The 24,192-nt window shown below is 45.1% G+C and overlaps 1 protein-coding gene across 2 annotated transcripts in view; it reads right to left on the minus strand.

The window, feature by feature from the left end:
- Positions 1–24,192, minus strand: part of PHF12 (PHD finger protein 12) — a 31,559-nt gene that overhangs the window by 4,271 nt on the left and 3,096 nt on the right. For both annotated transcript variants that reach the window (XR_009275544.1, XM_058817689.1), the window contains exons 3-12: positions 12,499–12,571; positions 10,562–10,949; positions 9,897–10,017; positions 8,800–8,932; positions 7,937–8,101; positions 7,198–7,359; positions 5,298–6,114; positions 3,178–3,300; positions 2,086–2,229; positions 80–178 (exon numbers count right to left, since the gene is read on the minus strand). Coding sequence is in view for 1 of the 2 variants with exons in the window: in XM_058817689.1 (XP_058673672.1) it covers positions 80–178; positions 2,086–2,229; positions 3,178–3,300; positions 5,298–6,114; positions 7,198–7,359; positions 7,937–8,101; positions 8,800–8,932; positions 9,897–10,017; positions 10,562–10,949; positions 12,499–12,571 (2,225 nt within the window). In the remaining variant the exon portion in view is untranslated. The remainder of the gene's footprint in view (positions 1–79; positions 179–2,085; positions 2,230–3,177; positions 3,301–5,297; positions 6,115–7,197; positions 7,360–7,936; positions 8,102–8,799; positions 8,933–9,896; positions 10,018–10,561; positions 10,950–12,498; positions 12,572–24,192) is intronic.

Raw genomic sequence — 24,192 nt, forward strand, 5'->3', positions numbered from 1 at the left:
CATTTGGCAAAGACCTTAGGGAGGGTTCAGGAAGAACCACCCTGATTCTGAAAGGTCAGGGCAGGAAAAAGCCACTCACCTGTCCCAATGTAGAGGGTTCGATAGCACATATTGACTGCACCCCCCAAGCCCATCAGAGGATAGAACACCGCCCGGGCTTGCACTTCCTTTCTTTGCGCTGCAAGATAAAAAGAAATTACTTGAACAATGTTATCAGCTGGGAAAGCTGCTTGACCCCAGTGTCCCTAGCTCAGAAAGCACAGGCCCTAAGGAGGATGCAGTCAGCTTTGGCCTAAGCACCAGTTCCCAACCCTCTAGGAATGTTTGTGCATGAAACCTCTTTTTGCCAGTCAGAGAAAATTGCTTTCTCATAACCCACACAAGCCATGCAAATGGGGAGCATTAACACTGAGTGTGCACAATGGAGCCACGCTGAGGAACACACAAGCCTTTTACCCCTGGCTTCTTTCTTAATCTCTTCTACTCTGGGTAATCAAAGAGCTCAGTCTTTGCTCTCAAAATGCCACTTAAAAAGAATTGGTGCTGGTGAATTCACCACCTTAACAGTGGTGCTTTCATTTCTAGTGAAGCTGCAGGAAAAACACCTGGGCTGAACGGGGCTTGGCAGGGAGAAACCCAGCTCCCAAGAAGGGATGATTGACTGAGTGGACTCTTTTACCCTCAGGTCAGTCCCTATTGCACACTTGACAATGGCTGGTCCAGGGCTGAGCCTCCAGAGCAGCTCCAAGTTCAAATCACACACTCCCATGCCCACGTTAACTGGACAGAAAATCTTCTGTGGAACAGATACTGCACTCCACTGGGCCACACAGGCTTAGCCAGGATTTCAGCACTGTCTTTTGGAGGAAAACCCCCTATACACAGAGTTTAAACCTCTCCTGATATCACATCTGCAGGACAGTGTTACACCAAGAGGGTGAAATCAAAGAACAGAACATGAGGATTATGAAAGACTGCAGAGGTACCTACAGCAAGAATAGTGGCCACACCAAGTGGCCTCACAATTTCCACCTCTGCCTGGCTGCCCTGCATGAATGCTTTCAGCTGCCTGGCTCTGCAGGGCTCACTAAAGGCTTTGGATCTAACATTTCACCAGCAATGCTAAGCAGCCAGTTGGATGCATCATTCCTGCCCAAAAAGGGTGATGGGTTCAGACAGCACCAATCTGCCTTGAGAAAGGCAGACTGCTGAAGAATTCCAGAGCAGGAAGGCAGCTCATACCACAGCCTGCTGCTGTGTCCTGCAGCAGCCATCACAAGGAGACTGACAAAGCATTTAGGGAATGCTGTGATGCTAAAGCAGGCAAGCACAGAGCTTCAGAAAAAGATTACTGACTGACTTCCAAAGATCTTATCTGGGATATTTACCCCCAGGCCTAGCAGAGAGGGAGCAGAGAATTGCTTCCACAGCAAGGCTCTCCAGTTAGTGCTTGAAAGCAGATTAAACTCACTGGCTGCATGCAGAGGAACCCAAAGCCATGCTCACTTTGCAGCTTTAGGTGATACCAGTGGTAATAAACAAAGCCAAACTCAGCAATCTGAAGATTCCAAGAGAAACTCCAGGTGCTTTCCATTACTGGCATTAGTCACATGTAGTGGTTTCAGCTTGACAGGGACATTCTGAACAGGCAATGACAATGTCACACATATATTCTGTACTCCAGTTCCTCCTGTTCTTGTATCTCTCCAAAAAGAGAGAGCGGGAATTCACAGGTTTCTCTTGCCCATCTCAAAGGTAAAAGGGCAAAGAAAAGCCACCAGAAACTTGAGATGAACCTTCCCATCTATTGCTAATTCTAAGATGAATAAAACACAACTTCACTACACGTTTCCAGCAGAAAATCTGAAGGTACTAAAAGTATTCACACTGCTCAAATTTGTAAATAATTAAGTAGAGGATCCTGATGGAGTTTCTGGTCAGTGGATATCCAGAGCAGGGGGATGAGAAGAAAGAAAAGTGAAAGGCAGCATCAGATACCAGAAGAAGAGGGAAATCTCCTTCAAGGAATGGACAGTGGCAAATCTATGGCTCAACATAACCCAGCTATTCTAGGGCTGCTCTTACCTTCAATGTGGTTCCCCACAGGAGATTGCTGATGGGAATTGACACTGCTTGCTAGAGACTGAGCTTTGGGAGGAAAGAGCTGATGTATTCTCTGCAAGGCCAGAAACTTGATCAGCTGCTCATCCAGCATATTTATCTCAATCTCTGTTAATAAACAAAAAGCAATTAGTAAGTTACTCAGGGAAAGAGTGCAATCTGAGCTGCAGTGGATTTAGCTGTCCCACTTACAAACCTGCTGTTTGCTTCAACAGCCAAGACTTGACCAGTTCTGCAATATCAAGACTCCTACACATAGGTGAGCTATTATTTCACATCAGCTCCTGTGAGAAGAGTGTGAGAACAGTGCCAGAGCTGAAGAGCTCCAACTGAGGCAGCAAGCAGAGGTTTGGGGCAACTAGGGTTGATAAAAACTGAAAATCTGCTGTTTTGGTCCAGAATGAACAGGTCAGTAGAGATGGCCATGGCACCCCTTAGGACAGTAGGCGGGGTGCTTCCTCTGAAGCTCTGCTACCTGGTTAGAAAGTGCAGCCTTGCATCACAGAGAGCTGTAACCCCCTTTGAAGCTGCTGCAGGCTCAGCAATCTCCTCCTGAAGGCACTGCTAACATTTGCCATCTCTTGCCAAATGCAACAAAAGGAAATAAAAACCAGGCCATTCTAAGGGACTGACAGAAGCAGAAATAAATTATAAAATTAACAGACCCACTGGAGCATCAGCACTCAGGTGACTGCTCTACTACAAGATCTATTGCTGCTGCACTTTACATCTGCCAGGAGCAGCTCTGGATTGCAGCTAGCACCACAACATGGCAGGGCTGCAGGTTTCTGCATGTGAATTCCACCTGGAAAGCAGCCCAGTTGTGATTCTTCCCCAGAAAAGCTTCAGGCAGAAACACTTCATTGGCCTTGCTGCCTTGGCAACACTCAGAGCAGGGAAGCACGTGACATATTTAAGGTAATGTACACCCAGCCCCTCCCTCACCTGACTACATCCCTGCTTTATCTCTGGAACTTTCCCTCGAGCAGAGATGGAATGCTTTAGGGAAGCAAACACACAGGGCTGGCAGAGACTGATGATGAATTAAATACTCACCCCCGTCCATAAATGCTTTCAGGGAACCAGTGAAGTCCAACATAGCTGCAGAGTTTGAAGTGAGTGATGAGGGTAGAGTTAAAGCGCTTCCTATGGATAAGGTGCTGGGACTGACCTTACCATCTACAGAGAGAGGTGATGGACAGAAGAGATGTCACTGTGACGTTCACCAGACATGCACCCAGCCCTCAGGCTGCCCTTGGCTGCCAAGCTGCTCCAAAATGACTCATTTTGCTCATAGTCATGCTTTGAAAAAGGCCTGAACTAGAGGCCAGGAGCTTTCTTCTGCTCACAGAAAAGCTTCTGTGTGCTTCCAACACAGAGCCAAACGTGGCTTCTGCCTCGTCTCCAGCTGCTGGAGGAATTCTTGACCATACACTTAATCTCCTGCTCCCTGTGGTGACACTGGAAAGATGAGCACCAACTCCCCAGGAGGCTGAAGAATTTATTAAACCTAAGAGACATTTGCCAAGTAGCTTGTCTAGCTTTTCAACATGAATAAAAAGCACAACTGCCCTGGTTTTATTTCTACACTGTTATAAAGTCTGGGGTGCACATCACTGTCCAGAAGGAATGTGACAGCCATAAGCAGATTCTATTATTTACCAAATAAAATCCTCCTGCTTTGGAAGTGACCATGCAGTGGCAAATGCCAGGAAACAAAACCCCTGTAATGTGTTGTCAATATCAGATCTTCTTGAGCTGGTTTGCTTATAACTACTAAAATTTATGGCAAAAAAAGTCATGAGCAATTTGCATTTTTGTACTCGGCAGCAAAATTTGCACACCACAATCTTTGTTATAAATATATAATCCATCCTGTTAGATGGAAAATTTAAATGTTTACACCTTTCCCAAGAGACGCTGCAGCAAGTAATGATTTTGTAGTACACAAGCTTTGCACCAGATGCAATTATTTAACATCTTAAGTAACTGCAAAATTATGTAGGACTTGCAGTCCTCTTCAAACCACAAGCAAGAAGTTTTCTATAACACAGTCTCATTTCCTCTACCAGGACTTCTCCCAGCCTTGCATTTCTAAGCAGGGCAGGGTCAATTCAGCAGCCTCAGAGTAACCAAGTTTATTCAGGAGGAGGCCAAGTACCCTGGGGACTGCTTCCAAAGGCGAGGCAAAGCTTAGAAGTTACTCATTGAGGAATTTTAGAAAGGATTATAAAAATATGTTGCTCTGTTGCTTTACAGCCACCAGACCTGAGCCACTGCACACAAGGCTGACACTGAGCAGGTTGGAACTGCATGAGCAGTGACACACAGCTCTGTCACGTGCTTTGCAGTGACTGCTCCCACCCAACCTGCACAAAGGCTTTGCTGGTTTGAGTCTTGAGCTGGCGTGGGGAGAGGGAAAAGGAAGAGAATGCCATATGTGAACGTTTATTCTAGCAAAATTTGAGCTGTGGGCAGTTACTCCAGCATCTGTCAACATTTTTGATTTTATGTTTCTACACTAAAAATGGTTATATACACTCTATTGTACACCTTGCTATTATTTAGCAGGTTTTTTTGGGTAGAACTCAGGATGCATATCCAAGTCTGTAACTACCCTGTGTCAGGCCAACAGATCCTAACTAGACTACGGGTTCCCAAGCCCACATTTCTCCAGCATCAAGGCTGTGCACATGAAGACTCCAGCAACACCTGCAGTAGGGGACATCAACCACTGCCTGAACAGTTACTCTGGATTAGATGCCAGAGAGCTGCTCTTGTGAGGAGGACTGACTACCTTGCAATCCAAATGGCCATTTGAAACAAACCAGTGGTTTTACAGCAGCGCTGGGGTTTTAAAGCAGCAGCTGTTGAAACAGCGAGGCAGCAGCCAAGTGATATAAAGCTACTGTTGCTTTCAAGAATTCAACTGACCTACTATCCTGCTTGTCAGGACAGAGTTCCACCCTCAAGTATAGGCAGCCAGCAAAAATACATCCCATGGCTCCTATAAAGAGACCTAAGACAGAGGAGACCTGAGAAACTTCTGCTGGCTCTCCACAGAAAGCCCAATTCCCAGTCAAACGAGGGCACACGGCTACACCCTTTAGATTTTGAATGAGGTTTAGCCTGAGCTTTTCTCACCCTGGGGCCAAGGTCAGTGGCTCAGCACGTACCTGAAGGTGGTGCTGGTGAACAGAATCTGTTTGTGGACCCAACAGCTGAGATGCCATCTCCTGCAGCCTGGGGAGGGGTGAGAGCCCGGGTGGCGCTGAGCGGGGAGCCCCCGGCCCGCAGCTCTGCCGTCAGCGGCGGCCCGATCTGCGTCTGCACATTCTTCCTTTGCAAAGTGCTGGTGGTCTCCAGGCTGGCACAGGAGCTCGAGATGGACGTAGGCAAACTTGTGACCGGCGCAGATCCCCTTTGTGCACAAGAAACAGGTCCTGCTACGTTCTCTGTTTTGACAATGGTTCCAATGGTGTGGTTCAGAAGTCCGCAACTCGCTGGGGGCGTGAGGGGCCGTGGCCACGTTTGCCGATGAGACAAAACAGGGATTGTGTTCCCAGAGCCCGAGAGCCTCTGGGAGTCAGTCAACTGTGCTGAGGATTCGGATGAAACGCCGTAGAAATGAGGCCCGTTCACTTTAATGTCGGAGGCTGTCGGCCCATTCGAAGTCCCGCAAGAAGAAGCCTTCTTGGATTTATCTATACAAGAGCTGCAGTTAACATCTTCCTGTGACAAAGTCTGCTGGGATTGTGAGGAGCTCAAGGAATTCTGGGTGGTAATCCCTGAGGTGCAGGATGACATGGAATAGAGGGAAGGTGTGGGTGCCTTGTCAGCTGCCTGGTAAGGGTTGGCGAGTGAGCCATCTGCCACAATAACAGGCTTAATATCAGCCTTCTCTGTTTGTTCAGAGTCCCAAAGCAAAGTCATCTGCTTAGCAGATAAATGTTTCAATATGCTGCACTGGAGCGCAACAACACTACAGAGCCACTGGAAGGAAGAAAAAAGTGCAGGTTAGCTCTGGAGGCAGCAGTGCTCCAAACCTCTACAGTTGCTCCATCGTTCACCCAGCCTGAGGAAATCCAGCTGCTGACTGCTCAGATGCAGTGTGGAACTACAGCATCTGCTCTGGAGCTCATCTACAATTAGGAGGAAATTTTGTCCAGAGGTATAAAAGTGGAACCAAAATGATCTTCTGTTTATCTCCACACTGGAGGTAGGACAGAGAGGGGCTGAGATTAAAGGAGGGAGGAAGGCAGGCAGCATTTCCTCACTTCTAAACTCCTCCTTCTCTTCATTTGTTAAATGCCGCAACTCTTCAGCCTCAGGTTACAAACATACCTATCAGTAATTTGGGCTTCTAGTCAAACACAACCCTTCAACTTATTCTACAGCATGTTGGAAAGAAATGCTGCTCTACCTCAGGTATAGGGAATAGAAAGCTTGGGTAAAGAGCACTTTCCTTTTACACAAAGTGGAGGAAGACCAAAAGATTTATTCTAAGTTTTAAGCTCCATGGTGGATATGCACCTGCCACATAAAAGCAGCTTGTCTGTGCTAAAAAAGAAGGACTTGATTTCTCCACTGACAGCAACTTAACATGCCTTTACACTGTGGAATCTGGCCAGAAGTTTCATACAAGATTTAAACACTCATTTGACCTTGATTTACATGCCCAATTCCATCCGCAATAAAAAGCGACCCAGAAATGGGACGTTAACTTATAAATAAACGTGTCAGAGAGCAGCCTTACATAATCAAAGTGCAAAGTATTTCCCCTCAGCCACGAAATAAAGATGACGTCTAGACAGAAGGCCCTCGACTCCACTCTTAAGGCCAGAGGACTATTGCACCACTTCCCTGAAGTGTCAAATGAGGAATTTTACATCTCACCTGGAAAGTCAAAGTGAAGTTTTAATGCACAAAGGTGTCAGAGACAAGACAAGCTATCACCTTTACACAGGAGCCTGAGATTGGTTTCCTAGACAACTGCTCCATCACAACTGAAGTGGAAGGGGATCTTTGTACCAAAGCAACTACACACACAGAGTCCAAGCATTTGACTTAATTTACCTCCTGTTGTTCTGTCTGGCTGGCTAAGTGCTCAGTGTTCAAAAGGTGCTTCTGCAAGGGTTCCTCAGGGATCCCGTTACAGATCAGCTCGCCATCTCTAATTGCTGCAGGCGCGAGTAACGGGGGTGGAAGCCGGTACTGGGACTTTATAGCATCAGGAACCTACAGTGTGGAGAAAGAAGATCACACATGAGAACAATTACTCAAGAATGACTAGTTAAACCAAGTGCTTGATCAGCACTAAACTTGGCATTTGCTGCTTTCTCACCCAAAGGAACCCTGCAGATACATTGGAAGTATCAAGGACTGAGTACTTTAAATTGATGTAGCCATGCTGAAATTAATAGGTTTTATTCCCTTAGGTCAGGCATGACTTTGGTACAACATGGTGGCTACAGCATAAGAGAAATAATGAAAAAACAGCCAAGGGAAGTCTGCATGGCAGTTTTCAGGTATCCTGGCAACCAACACAGCCCCAAATCTGACTGCAGGGCCACCTTCAGGAAGTTTTGTGTTGTACCTTCTATGCTTGTGCTAGATTTAAGTGCTTACTTGTAATAATTGAGCCTTATGGTTGAAGGAAAGAGATCTTCTTAAATCCTACAAGTACTGAGTGCTGACTCCCAGATCTCTCACCAACACAATCATTCAGACTGTCTTCTTCCTCCTGCCCCAAGGAGTATGCTGGTTTCCTTTCCAAACTAAAACACATACACAGGGGTTTTCACCCACCACTTACCTTCAGACCTTTCCTCTTCACTGACTGAAGAACTCTGCGATTCGGAGGGTGTTTCTTATGGATTCGGTTTAAGAAATCCACTTTGACAACGTGCTGAGATATGGTGTCCTGGAACCGGTCAAATACTCGGCACCGATTACTCAGGGTCAAGTTCTTCTGGTTCAGCTGGGTGATCAGATAATGCCACAGGAGTTAGGGATCTGCAGGTCACTCTAAGGCACCCTAAGACTTTCATAATGCCTCGTAGCACTGGCAGTACAGCATCAGCTCAGCTTTAGACTATTTGTTTCCTGCAGCACTAACCATTTCTGTTAAAGGGCACATTGCTGGAGATGAATACAAAAGCATTTAGAGGCCGACTAGGCAGTATCAATGCTCTCAGAAGCAGTTTGTCTGGGAAAAAGCTCTTTGTTTCAGCCCCCTGTTTCCTGAGTATTTAAGTCTCAAGTACACTGCTTTTCCAAAAATGAAAACTCCCTCTTGGAATGAAACTTTTTTGGGTTAAGCATGCAAAGAATTACTTCCCCTATTTGTAGCACTGTGCTGCTTTGTATCCCAGTTCTGGAAGCTCATCTAGATCTTAAAGAGTCCAGTCAAAAACTAGACAAGCTGTCAGTGAGCCACAATCTGAGCTGTCAGCTTCAGTTACAGGAAGGAGTTCCCCCATCTTTATATCTTATTGCAGAGAGCAGCATCATATTCCTTTGGAGAGTGCGTTGCTTGCAGCAGGAGCTTTACAAGCGTTACAGGGAGCAATAAGAGCTCAGAAGCTGTTTTACATTTGTTGTGCTTTGTCCTTTAATGGACCTGCCAGGTTCCACTCCAGCATCCGGTTACCATACTGCAATCATAGTCCTGCTTACCACCACGTGTTCTATGTGATTTGGGCACATCCATCTACCCAGAGGCATGGCAGTAAGCGGTGGCTCCAGACAATCCATGTGGAACAGGAGTGGGCAATAATCACACTGGATTAGAGGTGCCACTCTGCAACTCCTGAGAAGAGAGAGCCAAATCTTATTCCCTGTACAGAGTATAAATAGAACATTCAGACAAGCTTGGCTGACCACTTCAGTTTATCCTCTACGCTGTTGTTTGCACCAAAAAGTAGGATTCTGATTTGTAACTTGATCTGTATAGACCTTCTTTAAGATCCACTCAAGACAAAAGCCTTTATTTGAAGCAAAATTCAGAGATCAAAAGGAAATCTCAGATTTAGGTAATTACAAGTTTCCTTGGAGGAATCATGTGTGATGCTGGGATGTGTACATCAACAAGATGTCCTCAAAACAAGTCTCAAACTCCAGAAAAATAATTACATCTGAATCCCCAGGCTTTAAAAAAGCCTTTGCTCTATGACAAAGTCATCAGTTGCTCTCCACAAAAGTCCACCTGAATCCCCATTCCACTTCGAGAATTTCACTCTGACTGGGTTTCTGAAATAAAGGTTTCATTTTCACTGACATTTTGAACTGGGGTTGATCTATGCATTTTTTTATGCAGAGTTACAAAACCTATCAGTATTTTGGACTGGTTTTCAGATTTACAATTTCAGCACAATATTCCTATTTGCCCTGGGCTTATAAATCTCTCAGTAGATTTCTATTTCCTAAAGGTCACCTCCTCACACACTTCCTTCACAAACCATAAACAAACATCACCATTTACCAAACCACCATCATTTTAGAATATTTCTCTGCAGAAAAACACTGAAGACAAGATGGCTCAATCTTGTCAATCTTCAGGCTACATTTCAGAACCCTTTACAGCTGGACCTACACATGCTGTGGTGAACACCTGTTATTTAGCAAAGATTAATATTCTCCCATTTGTTTAGAGGACTGCACATAAATAATGAAGGAGAATGGAAAAGGAAACAGGTAATCTACTTTTTTCAGCAAGAACTTTGCTCCTGTGAAGGATGCAGCTACACTGAACAGCTTCCTGAAAGAACAAGTACCTGTTGCATGTGAAGCAGACCTTCACCGGCAAGGGAACCAAACCATTGTGGTCTAACTCGTGTTGTGCTTTCTTGACATTCTTTCCTGTGGTTTCTTCCTTTCTCCTCCTCTTACTAGTACCTGAAAAGGAAATTTTTAAAAGCTCTGTGTTATCCACATAGCAGAGGTTTGTTTGCCTTCTGGTAGATACATATAATCATCTCAGAAAAGTCAAAGACTGCTGCTTAAGGAACTTCTATCAACCACTAAATCTAGCCTTAAGTGACAGAGACTGTCTTTAAAGACAGATATATTTCACACTTAGTAATTTCAGTGACACCCTATACATTTAGTCACTACTTTGTTACTATATTATTGCATCATAAATCAAAAATCAAGTATTTTGACAACTGATTCTTTTTCATATTGATGATCTAGTCCAAGGTGAGATCAACAAGCATCTATCACAAGTTCTGACGGACATGGTGTGTAGTTGCAGTGTCCCCACAGATTTGAGAGGCACCTGCCGCTAAGGCAGGTGGTGGAGAGCCAGAGGTACCTCTGCTTTCACCAGCGAGCACCACTGGAGCCACAACTGTCACAGAGTCAGGAGGGCAAAGAGGAAAGATGGCAGCAGGATGCAACTGCAGACATCTTCACTATCAGCAGACAAGGCCCTGCTCACCTGGAAGTGCTGTGGTGCAGGTCAGTTCATTCGGCAGCTGGAACTGCGTTGGGTTCCTTTCCATGGCAGCAGCAATAAGAAGCTCAAAGGGTCGCTTCAGCTGGGGCTGCCCACAGTCCATTTCTGCAATGGCAGAGTCATCATCCACGTCAATTATGTCCTCATCCACATCATTCTGTTCAGAGTTGGGGGTCTCGGTGCTGGCATTGGATGTGGGAGTGCCAGGCCGGCTCGCTCTCCTTTCCAAGATCCTGGCATGCGCATTAGCCCTGATGCTGCTGCTAGACCTGTCCAACAGGTCTGCGTCACTGGTGGGGGAGGTGGTCCTTTTCCCAGATTTGTCCACCAATCCATTTACCTGCCCCAGCTCTTTCTTCTGTTCTCGCTTCTGCACGACATGAATAGGCAGGCTTATCATGGAGGCCACAAACAAAGCACATCAACCTTGACAAATATGCGATTGAAGACAAACAGCATCTGAAAACGCTTGAGCCACGCGCTACAACTTTCCCCTTGCAGTCATCAGAGCCTCGAGCAAGAACAGTCTGATGGCAGCTAAGGTACAGGTGACACAACAGCTGAAGAGAACCAAGCACGGGGAAGAACATTACCATGTGTCTTTCCTTTCAGGGTAGCTATACTTGAGTCCAGATCAGGACATTTCACAGCATCTAGTCCTAAACATTTGACAAATCACACAACTGTTTACTTTGCTACCAACATGGAGAAACTCCACAGCAAACTGTTCATTGTTGATGCACTTTACTAACCCTGGCACTGCATATAAACCCATCAGAGGTTGAGAAGGTCAGCTGGAGAATACAAGCACAACATACAAACAACATTCTGCTATCTCCTGATGACAGGAATCTTGAACAAGGTGCAGCAGAGGAAAACTACAGATTGCAATCACCACAAGATCCATTTTGCAACAGGAGGAAATGCTGCATGGCCTGGGATGGGCAACTGTGCACTGTTCCAGCATCACTCATATGGAGGAACCAATGTACTCCATCACTAACATGGTCTGCAAAGGGAGCAAAGTGTTTTCAGGCAATTTTTAATATAGAAAAGTTGGGAATTTTCTCCTTTTCTCTCTCTTTTTACTTTTTTATTTGTTTTTCGATTTGTGACCTTCATTTCTATTGTTGGCAGATGGCTGAGCAGTACCCTGGAAACGTAACAAGGCAATCACTTCAGGAACAAAAGGCTGAGCCCACAGTTTTCTTCCAATCTGTTTTGGGTGTCACTTCAAGGGAACAGTTGCTAGATAGCTTGGTGCAGTTTCTAAACCCTCTGCTAGGCAGCCCTACGTGGTCACAGCAATAAGATGTTTACATTGTGCAAGACAGCTTCCTGGAGAAAGAGCATCAAGGCAAAAAAAAAAAGACAAGCTACAATATTGCCCAATCATCTCCTTCCCATCCTGTTCAACAGCCCAGGAAATCATAACTCACTGTGATTTCACCCTCTGCTGATGTACAACTGCTGTGAAGTCACTCTTCTAAAAAACACATATTAAGTATAATCAGAGCCCTGATGGCAAAGCTGTATTAACGTGACTCCCATTCTGCCTGTAGACAGCTCACCTCCTTGAGCACAGGAGCCATTCCCATTTCCTCTGTGCCTCAGCTCTCCCTCCGTTCCAGAAATGGAGGGGGAAGGAAAACAGTTTAAAAGGCACAGATTGACAAGAAGGTATCAGGCACTTCAGTTTTACCTCTTAGTAGTGAAGTTAAAATATCCCAAGGGTCTCACCAAGACCCCTTAGGTTTCTTTAATCCCTTTCCTAACAAAACCCTTTGCAAACATGAGCACAAAGAAGCAGCACTGGTTGTCTGAGTACACACGAAGGGAGAGGCAGGTATAAACCACAGGATTCAGGTTTCAGAGGGCCAGTTGGAAGGGCAGGGGCTGTGTCTGTTCTGAGGCTTTACCTTGCGGCGCACGGTGCAGCGGTGGCACATCCACTCCCCCGGGGGCAGCATCTCCTCGCTGAGCGGAGGGTTGCTACAAGAGAAACACAAAGCAAAGCTTTACTGTTATTTACTGTCATTTCTGGAACTCTTCTCACGTACACAGCCAGAGCCAGGGCAGCTCTGCGGTTCCACTCCCAGGCACTTCCTTTAATTTATGGTGAAGCTCCCTGGATTCGCTCTCCCATACATCCACTTAGCCAGACACCTCCAAGAAGCCAGTCTTCCATGACACCCATCTCAGCTCCACGGTTTCAGAGCACTCTCAGACTTGAACAGCAAAGATAAATGGAAGATTCACTGGTGTGCCACACACATACCTCCCCCCACACCTCCTTAAATAATTTGATTACTCCATGTGAGACCACACAGATTCCCATGCAGCAAGCACAGTCATATATCCTTGTATTTGCAGTGAGTCCAACTGAACAAGCTGCCATGGGGTCTACCCACCATCTCTCCCATGTACTCCATCCCTGGGCACACTTACTTAATGGTAGAAACCACCTTCTATCTTAAGACAACCCAAATACTCTTAAAAGTGTCACCATATCCAGCTTGCCTTGGCTATGAAGCACAGGATACATCCTACTCACATGGATCTGCACTTACTATAAAAGCTGTATCACAGTGAAATTACATTCTCATTTTGATGCTAGAAATAAACTAAAGCAAATTAGACTAAGGAGTAAGGAGGACTATTTTGAGAAACACTTTTCCTCAGTAAAAGGCAGAGCAGCATATGTTAGATGATACACTTTCCTTACAGATCCCACTACTAACTCAAGTACTTTCCAACACCTCTTTATCATTAAGATTTGTTATTTGAGCAAACTGCTGACTGTGGCAGGGAAAATGTACCTGCTGGCAAAACCCAGCCATTTACCATGCAGTGTGGCTTAAGATAATACTTTTAAAAGTTCTCCTGACTTTTGCTAGAGGCAGCTCTTAGCAAGTCTGCTCTGAAGCTCCATTTCCCACTGACTGGGGAACAGATTTCAAGGATCCACTGGGACTGACTGGGTTACAAGGGATCAAGAAGTACAGTAGCTTATAAGACTGGCCCAAGAAAGCCACACAAGCATGGGAAGCTAGATGTTGGTTCATGGCAGGAGTCTCCATACTGTTTATTGCACCTACAAATACCAAACCAAATCCAAGTTAAGCTTTCCAGTCTCCAGCCCCGACAAGACAGGGAGGATGAGATGCATACTTGCTGGCTGGGAAGAGCTGTGCTCTGCAGCAAAGGGAGAGGCTGTCTTCCTCCAGAATCTTGCTCCTAGCACAGGGAAATGGCACAGGATCCCAGCCCAGGCTCCCAAGCCTGGACTGTGAAAACAAACACACTTCCTTTGTTTAAACAGAGTCCCGGCGAGCCTTGCCCCGAGCTCGCCCTGTGCCAGCACTGCCTCTGCAGGTACTGCGGGCACCCGGGGTCACACTCCCTCTTGCAACACTGTGCCTGGAAGACTGAAGGAAGAACACAGCAACAACCAAGCTGGTAATAACCTCAGCATTTCTGGTGTCAGGCTCTGGGGAATTCAGTAGAGCCAACACATCTGGCAGCCATTTTGAGGAGGAGTGCAGGGTTTCAGAGGCCTCCGTGTTCCAGGCGCTCCAGAAACGCAGCGCTCTGCATATATGCACTGACATACCTGCAGCTTATGTTTCTCATTTCCTGGAGGGCTTGGATGAACAAGAGATCAGGCTCTAGATGAGAGCACCAAAGCCTCCACTACTGGCTGCTTCACCTCAAATGCTTGGATGAAGCAGTAGCTCCCTGCCCCAAACTAATCTTTTGCTAACAGAAGCAGGGAAGGGGGGTAGAAGGAGGAGAGTAACAAATGATCCCCGTGTGCTTGCTGCAGCATAAATCCAGCTGAATCCTATGGTGCATCCTGCAACAGCTCAGGTTTTACCCTTGCTAGAAAACCAGCTCTTAGATCTGCCTCTACAGCAAGTACGGATTCATGTGGCCCATTCCCCTCTCCCCTCCCAACACCCCAGGGCAAAAAAACCCACAGCCTTTGATTTGTTCCTAGTGAAATTTCACCCTCTGAAGCTCCCGACGAGCGTGCCTGAACTGCTGGGAACACGTCTGCCCCATTCCGAGTGCGGCGTGCCAGGGATCCGCACGCTGCCAGATGCCTCCGGTTATTTGTTTTAACTGTTACCTCAATCTTACGCATTTTACAATGAAACAATTAATACCACCGTGAACCTCGAGAGACGCCTGGAAGAGTCAGAACAGGTTTCTTCTGCAAGTATGTATGTTATTGTCCCATTTGCTGGGTTTGAAGCATGAAATCCTACATACTCTGTACTATTAAAGAAGCATTTTAATGAATGCTGCTACCCAAAGGCCTGTGGAAGGAGGGAGAAAGATTCGTTTCAGAGCAGCAGAAAGGTTTTAGTGCTCAGATAAACCTCCTGAGGTTTTCTGCTCACTGGCAGGGCCTAGCTGCGATAGCAAGTGTATTAAAAGACTGATTCTGCCTCTCCTGGTTAATGAACTGTTCATCAAGGCAGCTCACCATGCTAACAAAGACTGATGAAGGCTGCTCCTGCACTGCTGGCCTCGCAGCAAGCAGAGAGCACTGCCTGGGTCTCAGCAGAAAGCCAGGGAAGCGCTAAAGAATGCTGTTTTAATTGACTAGGTATGACCACATTCTTCAACCTTTTACTGTAAGCATAAAAGAAACGGATTTTTAAATCTGAGCAAGACACTTGATCTTCATAAGCAAGGTAAGAATTAGCACTTTGGCAGGAGCACCAGAGCCCTTTTCTCCCTATCTTTCATGGGTTCATTAGCATGCACAGCTCCAGCCACCAGTGTTTGCTGCCAACAGGACCTGGAATTGTACAGCTCCCACTTTATCTTCGGTTACAACACATCTCCTTTCAACTACACACCAGTCAGTTGCACTTTTCAGGACATTTTCACTAACCCTTCATTTCAGAAAGTTTCCCCTTCTGTCATCACAGACAAGAGTGGTGGCCTCTGCTGTTTACCTGGGGGGTTTGGTGTGACCCAAATCAAACCTGCTCAGCAGAATGTGTTTCTGCATTTAAAACAAAGACAGCTCTGAAAAACACAGGCTGACTTAAAAACACCTGGAAGACTAACTCATACAAAGCCTCTGAAAATTAAAGGAGATGTTTATTACTGCCTAGTCAAAAACCACTACACTGTCTATGAAGTCACTTGCCATATAATATCTGTCTCATGGCTTTTTCTCAGAAAGTTAACTATCTCCTGAAATTCCTATCAGATGCATTGTCAAGCATTGCTCTATCCCTTAAATAAAACTTAAATGACTATGACAAAATAAAAAAATTTTCAAGAGCATATTAGGAGTTTTTATCAAGCAAACAATAGCATGAAGCCACTTAGCTTTTCAATTTCACACTCTGGGGCTCTCATACATCAGAAGCGTGTTGTCAAGTCTAAATCCTGTAATTACTCCTCACTTTGCTGACCTCAATAAATAGGTAAACAAGTGCTCCAAGGAATGGCACCTTCTCCAATACAAACTGGGCCGTAGCTCTCAAAGGAACCAGTTATAAGCAGACCTGAGGTTATTTACACACTGCATTCCTGGCCATCTTGCGTCAAAGGCACGTTGACACTACTTTTGGACCCACCAGGATACAGCAAGCTACCAGCTGGGATAATGGTGGCAGGAAAACAAACCAGTGCCTGGTGAAGCTTTCTTCAATAACTTCTCTTTCATGTCAGTTGTTTTCAACAATTGGACTTAAATATTTTTTTTTCCTGTGCGGAAGAAAAATAGTAACACCATGAAAAAATGTAAGCTAACACATTTTTTCCTTCTCAGGAAACTTGATTAACTGACCAAGGCTCAGTGACAGGATGATAATGAAGGATGCTAGATATGTTTGCCAGATAAGGGAAGAAGGCTTTCAACTCTTCTATGGGACTCCTATTTATCCCTATGATGGATAGAGCTACAGCTGTTCTACCAGCTTCATAAAGAACAAGGCTCCCTGGCTTCCTACAGCAGGGCCTCAATGGCAGCTAAAACAAACCAGGAAACCAACCTCACTGTCAGGGCTTTACAAGAGCCCCATTGAGAAACAGGGAAAGTTGCATCATTTACAAATTCAGCTTTTTGGAACATTTTTACTGTGCCCAAGTTACATATTTCTGCTCACAGCTGCTCCCAAAGCCGGCTGGAGGAGGACACCTGGAAGCCTGAGCCTCTACCTTAGACAGAATAAAACCACACCAAACAAGCCAACAGCTGCAGCCTGCAGCAAGTTCCTCCCCACTGCAACTCCCTTCCCTTCCTCTTTTACTCTTGCATCAACACAAAGCTCCTGAAGACAGAAGTCAGATTTCAATTACCTCAAAGGTGATTATTAGGAAAACTATCAGCTCCCTCCTCTCCACCACTGTTGTTCCTCAAATTACTCAGTGAAGTCTCAAAGTCCTGCTCATTAACGTGGATAAATTGTGACACTCAGCTGTACAACAATAATCTTCCCGAAAAAGCCAAAGATTTCTCAAGCACCAATGCAGAGACCACCAAACTTCAGATAAGCCCAGCATAATTTTTGCTCTTTACAGATCTCTAAGCATGACGTGGTCACACTAAAACTAACAGTTTCAGCAACTTTCTGGCCTCAATTAGGTTCATACTGTTTATAAGTTATACTTATTTTAAGCCAGCAGCACAATTCATATTAACTACAGAGCATCACACACTATACTTGTACCTGTGGTGCAACAACTCCTGAGGGAACTAGTAAAAAAAGCCTGACAGCAGGCAGCACAACTTTGTTTACACTGAAGTGAAAGTCTTGAGCATGGACATAAGAAGTTCTAAATGAGCAACATCCAGCAAGGACTCCTGGACACCACCAAACAGGTCAGGACAGGATTATTTTGGCTGCCACTATGCAAGGAAGGGAACCAAAATGACTGTTTCAGAGGGCACAAATTATCCCATCATCTGGAACGCTGCATGTGCTTAGTGTGCATCTTTCCAACAGCATGGCCAGAGCTGGAAATAAGGGTTCAGCAACAGACAGAAAACAGAAGAAGGATTAAAACACCATTATATGGGCAGACAGCAAGGAATAAGATGTATCCAAGGAAAAAATAATGATACACTACACTGTCTACATGATGCTACAAGAGTGGAGGAAGACTTAAACTCTGCAGGGTTTAAGTAGCAGCTTTGCTGGGTATGCCAGATCCCAAAATTTCCTTCACTGTGTGCTCATTTTTACTATCTAGACCTGCCACTGTGTTCAACATTTCAAGGGCTTGGCCAGCAGTCCTAGGCTCTGGCAGTAGCACCACCGTGCTCCTAAGAACCAGGTACCATTTAATGAGTGAATACCCAAACCATAAATGCTGTGGGTATTCTGTGAATTTCAATGCCTATGAATTTATTTACCTGAATCCATCAAACCACTCCTGCTACTCCCATCCTGGGAAGAACACACCTGCTTCCATGAGGTTCATCTACCTTACCTCAGCTCCCTTCCTGCCTCCTCCCTGTGCCCTCGAGCACAGGCAGGCCTGAAGCTCATGGGGAATCAGGGAAGTATCCTCCAAGGCATGAAGCAGAAGTTTTTTGCCTCCAACCTGATGAGCAGGAGGGCCCAATAAACTGGATAAAGCTGCATGTAAACATGTGATCACCTGATGTAATTAGTTCCTTCTATTTATAGAAAGAACCTGGCCCACAGAGACCATTCCCTAGACAACCTGTTAGTTATTACCTTCATTAATGTCCAGCTGACAAAAAATTAAAGGAAGTACTTTTTTTTAAGATACCAAATTTCCACACATAGGTAAACACATACATATATAAAAACAAATATGTATTAAAGAGCGTATAGTACCACCAGAACTGCAGTGAGAGTTTTTGATTATTATTTTTTAATTAGTTTGACTGGTTATGAACTCTGATATTTGAGATATATTTGCCTAGGGAACCATCCAGCTTTGTATTTATAAGCAGAAGCCATGGAAGTTGATAGAAGAATTGTTGACTTTGAAAAATGTGGGTCAGACACAGAAATTCAGACATTTTGCACATCCTGACTCCTGTTTCTTTCCCAGGCATCGCTCATGCCTGTGCTGCAGACAATGGTAACAATAGCCTGAATTCAATGTCCAGGTTCATTATTAAGTGTTCAGGTCTTTATAGCACCATCTTCTTAACAGATTAGAAGTCATCTTCTCAAAGCAGGATGACACATAGGGCAGCATCAGGGAAAAGAAAGGAGGCTGAGGAACAACACAGCCCTGGTGAGAATCACTTCATCCAATTCTGTCTTTAAAGAACAATAAATGAAGAGACATCTCTGGTGGGAAAAAAAATAATCAAAACACAGGTCTGAGAGGTTTCTGAGAAGTGAACACATTCAGCCCCAGCCATACTGAACGTGTTCAAAGGAGACAGGGGTGAAAGGACAGCAGCAGTAAGGTGGAAAAAAGGAAAGCAGCACATCAGAAGAGGATGAAGGGCAGACCCATAAAAGCAAAAGCATGAATTTGTCTTCACACAGGCACAAGTGAAGTGTAATTCTGACATCTACATGTGGACTAGGCTTTCCCAAGAACGCTGGGGAAGAGAGAAAAAAGAGCAGAGACAGAAATATCCACTAAAAAAAAAACCAAAAACCAACAAAAAAATCCTTAGAGCAGGGCATACATTCTTTTCTGCCTTTCCAGATCACCTTCATATCTTGCTCCTGTTGCTATTCTAGACAGAGATCACTGGGAAGTTCACATGATGCCGTGCCCAAAGTCAGAGGCTGTACAGGCAGGTGTTTCACACCAATCACTAGTGCTTGCCAGAAATTCAGCATGGGGTTTTCAGCCTGCTAAATTGTATCCTCAGGCCAGTGCTTTCTGCAGGGTTCAAAGTCGGTAATCTCCAGCTCCATCTAGTTTGCTTCCAGTGATCGTGCAGAGCAGACGTCAGCAGAAATGGGTTAGAGTTGGGTTCAGGCACTCGATTCCCCCCAGCTGGCTGAGATGCTCTTTGCCTTTTGTGCTCAAGATCTGATACACCAACAGGAAGAATGATTTATACAACCTTTTTTTTTTTTCTTTTCCCCCCTTCATTTTTGGCTACAGGGAGCATTTACTCCATACCCTAAAAAGGTATGTGATTGCATTACAACTGGTATCTGTCAACCCCTTTATTAAAGGGAAGCTACAACACTATTTTTACTCAGCTTACAGAGTTACTGGATACTGCAGTGTTCCTTCGAGGAAGCTGGGCAGACATCTAGTGAGCAGTGGAGCTGGAGACAGCACAAATCGATTGCTATAGGAAGGAAAAGCCAGCTCTGACAATCTGTGTCACAAAAATCACAAGTCTAGCCAGTAACCTGACGTGGCAAGATGCTTTTTGCTTACACTCACTTCTTTCATACCCCTGTAACAAAGCCATGTTATATCCCCCAGATACATTTGCATTTTCACAAGTCCTAGAGAACTTCCTGACTGGTTTAAAAAAACAAAACGAGTACATCCTTCTCACATGATTTATATTCCAACAGACAGCACTTCCTAAATATTCGGACTGTCACACTTGCTTTCAGGGAGATACACCTCCTTCCTACTCTGGAAGCAGCTGCTCCCTTTCTCCACAGCAGATTCCTGCTATTTGCTACTGACTCAAGGTTTGAGAAAGGCTGCAGAGCACAGGAAAAAGTCAAGAACCTGACACGTACCAGTGAATCAGTCTAGCAACAAAAGCAGTTTAACATCCACTGGTGTGGGTCAATAAATGGAAGAATTTATGTTAGTGTTGAAAAACTGTTTCAGTATCAACATTACAACTGAAATTTCAAATTGACTCTGTCTTACACAGGGAAACACAGGAGCCCTGCTCTCCTGCAGGTGTTCCTCACACCACCACAACTGCACCTACAACCCAAAAAAGGCCCTTTTTGTAGGGGGGGGAAATTCCTGGTTGGTCCTGATTCTTGCTAAAAATACCCAGTTCTGTCACTGACAACTGCACAGAGGCACTCCCCAGCCGGGGTGTCCTTCACACCCGTGGTAAGAGCAGTGCAGCCGGATGTCAGACATGCCAATTACCACTGCTTCCCTTTCACCACCCCACCTAAACAACACCGTGAAATGGAGAGAGACAGAGGAAAGAATTATGAGCTTTATAAGATCTTGTGCAATAAACACAGCAGTCCCCCATTCCCAACTATCAGATCTGCTGGCAGCAGTACAATCTTAACAACACCGAGCTTGTATGTGATAAAAAGACATAAGGCAGCTAAAGGAAGGTGAATATATTTACAAGATAGTGCCAAGATCTCCATAACAAACAGTCATTAGCAGATTAGTATTATGAATCTAATCCAATTAAGAATTTCCTTTGCAAATGCCTGGAGGAGCTGGAATTCCTCTGGGAAGACCTTTCCATGTTGTGAAAGGCTCCCATGAGTCATGCCTGCAGGCTGACATACCAGGAAAGACCAGCTCTGGAGCAGCAGGAACAAAGCACTGAACCCCACCTCGAAGCAAACCGCTGCAGCCTCCTGCTCCTGAGGAGTCAACTCAAAAATGGACTCACAGCGGCACAAGAAAAAGGATTTCTCAGTTCCACAAGTCGTGGTCAACATAAAACTGGCACTTTCCTAAGCCAAGGTACAAAAACACAGAGAATTCTCCTTGTCCACTGCCTCCCACTGTGCCATTTTAAACAGCCTTGGAACAATGCACGTGTTTGATGTAACACCAGTCTGTGTAGCAGCCATGCCTTGAAGGCAAAGCCTAAATTAAGTAGGTAAACATCCCTCTCCTCAACTTTGAATCCTTTAGAATCCCGAAGCCGTGCTCCTACCCACTGCACACAGATGTTGGGAACTGCAGCAGGCTCAATCCCAATCCCCAATTCTTGCCCACAGTGCAAAATCTGCTCACACACAGTTTAACAGGAGCAACATCCACACACACAGGTGAGAGTGGTGGTTTGCAAGTCACCCAATCACGAGTTCCTCAAATTCTTACTGTGAATGATTTGCTGAAGCCCTCAGCTGAAATCCATAGATTTAGGCTGACCTTATCTGCTTTTGCACGGAGAGATTTAGGACAAAATAAGGAGAGTGAAAAATCTCATTGGTACAACTCTGCCGAGCAGAGCTGCCAAGACTGATCATGTTACCACATCTGCAGGCGCACACGCAGTGACCCTCCGCTGCCAGAAACCCAGCCAGGGCAATCACTTCCTCCTGCCTCAGATCCAGCCCGGGCAGGCCCCAAGGCTCCCAAAATATCAGAGCCAGAGATACATAAAAACAAAAGTTGGGTTCTTTTAAAAGCACATACTTAAACCAATATTGTTTTAACAAAGTATCAGTTAAGATGGATACATTGAAATGTTGGGAACAGAACAGTTTACTCTGACCTTCAATATGCAATTACATAAACATTAAAGTAGGGGTTTGCCAGTCATTTACTGTTTAAAAAACCCAAACAAACAGAAAGCCTCTTACTAAAAACTTCCTTCACTTAAAACTACAAGCTTTTTTGAAGCTGTAATGTCATTCAATGTACTGAAAGCCTGTTCCTAGCCACTATTAGGTAGCAAGTTTGCCTCTCCAGCACCTTCCTGGACATCCCCTACTCATTGCAGCAGGAGATGCCTCAGACCATTCTAAGATTCACCTGAAACACCCTAGGCAGCCCAAGATGACCATTAAGGGAAGGATTAACTGAGACAATAGACTGGCCATTGTTTTTCTCCCCTCACAGATTGCATATTCATGTAAAAACCCAAAGCTAGAACAAACGCCAAAGATAAAGCAGGGCATTTTAGACAGAATAAGGTGGGGAAAGAGTTATCGATGTCCTACCAGCCAAACACAACTTTTTTCCATTCTTTGTTCGAAGCACTAAAACAATGTGACTCATAGAAAATACCAAAAATCTAGCTTAGCTTCCTCTGCTGCACTTTGCAGCTCTGTCACTCCTGTTCTTCGACACCAGCACTTGGGTGAAGACTGCCAAATCGGAGGGGAAATGAGCCAAACACTGCAAATATAAACACAAGGAGGTGCTGCAAAAAGTTTGATGGAGGCAGCAGCCCCCGGTAGGGACAGGATAGAATTCTCCCAGCACAGCAGTGAGGAAACCCAGCTCCGAGGAACCCTTTTGCTGAGCAGGGCCACAGAACTGGCACTGTCGTTTACATAACTGGTCAGCTTTAAGGGACTGAGGTCACTCTGCCATGCCAGCAGAGCTGCACAGCCAGAGGCATGAGATTGTACAAGAGGGACTTGAACCGCAGCATTCAGCGAGGTTTGTGCTTTTGGGCTCCTCCAACCAGAAACTTGGGCAGGGAGACTTTAAAAAAAAAAAAAAAAACAAAACAAAAAGAGAGAGAAAAAAAACAAACACAAAACTGTTCTGTGTTGGTTCTCCCTCCTGTTGTCACTCCCCTCCCCCAGCTTGTTAACTAAACTTTTCCTCTCCCGGGGATCTTTCTAATCCTTCGTAATGAATTTGCAACATCAGTCACTTTGCAAACCCGCTTCAATGTGAATCAAGTTTACTACAAGCTCAAGAAAACACAGGGAATTCTAACAATCACATTGCCAGGAGGAGGATATAAATGGGAAAGAATAGAAGTAGCACTGGAAAATTGGTTTTCAATCATGTAAAGAAGGAGTATGCACTGTCCCTGGGGGTCTGGGCTAAGGCAGAGCATCAGGATGGAAATGCACTCTGCACTGTTACCCAAAGCAGCAGATTGTGGGCAAACAGCAGAACCAGACACCAACTTCAGAGCTAAAAATCCCACCTCCTGCTTTCAAGAATTACTAGGGACCCAAAAAACCTCCCTCTGTAGATTCAAACCTGAGGAGTCACCTGACCGTGACATTAATCCAAGTATGTTGAAACTAAGTATCTGGCAGGGATTTCACACTTCCCTGTATCCCTCCCACCAGGCCAGTTTATCTGCAGCCAGGCTGGAATCCTCTGGCCTCTCAGAGCACCCACAGCAGCTTCACACTGAACTAGTGACTCCAAAATGGAGTTGTGGGAAAAGCTGACACCCCAACAGAAGACTTGGGAAGTCACTTCCACCCACGTTAATTCAGGAGAGCAGTTGTGCCACAGTGTACCAACAAAACTTGTTATTTACCGCCTCAGATGTGTAACACTATCAGACTCTGAAAGTTCTGGGATCTTTGGCCAAGTGCCTTCTGTTTTCCACAGAGGACAACGGGTTTAAGACCTAAACTGAAGTTAAGGCAAACTGCTGAAGTTTGAGGGTCACACACCTAGCAAAGCCAACTTCCTCACCACAGGCTTAAACAACTTGATACAGAAGAACGTTCTCTACACAGGAAGGAGCAACACGAGTTCCTGGGAAGCTGAGCCGGGTTTGTCTCCAGCTGACAGCATGACTTGTGCCAATCATACCCCTGAAAATCCTTTCCTTTTATAATATAGCCCCTCCCATACAGCTGTATGGGAGCTGATTACAGCTGTAATCAAATGATCACAAACCCTAGACCAATTAAAAGCTACTTTTTTTTTGTTATGCTGTATTGATAATAAATTCAATCTGGTACTAAAGCTCACAATAAATATTCAGAGAACAGGTAAGCTGTCAACACAAATCAGAGTGCTCCAGCAGT

The sequence above is a fragment of the Ammospiza caudacuta genome, chromosome 20 (assembly GCF_027887145.1).
Source record: "Ammospiza caudacuta isolate bAmmCau1 chromosome 20, bAmmCau1.pri, whole genome shotgun sequence".
Classification (NCBI taxonomy): domain Eukaryota; kingdom Metazoa; phylum Chordata; class Aves; order Passeriformes; family Passerellidae; genus Ammospiza; species Ammospiza caudacuta.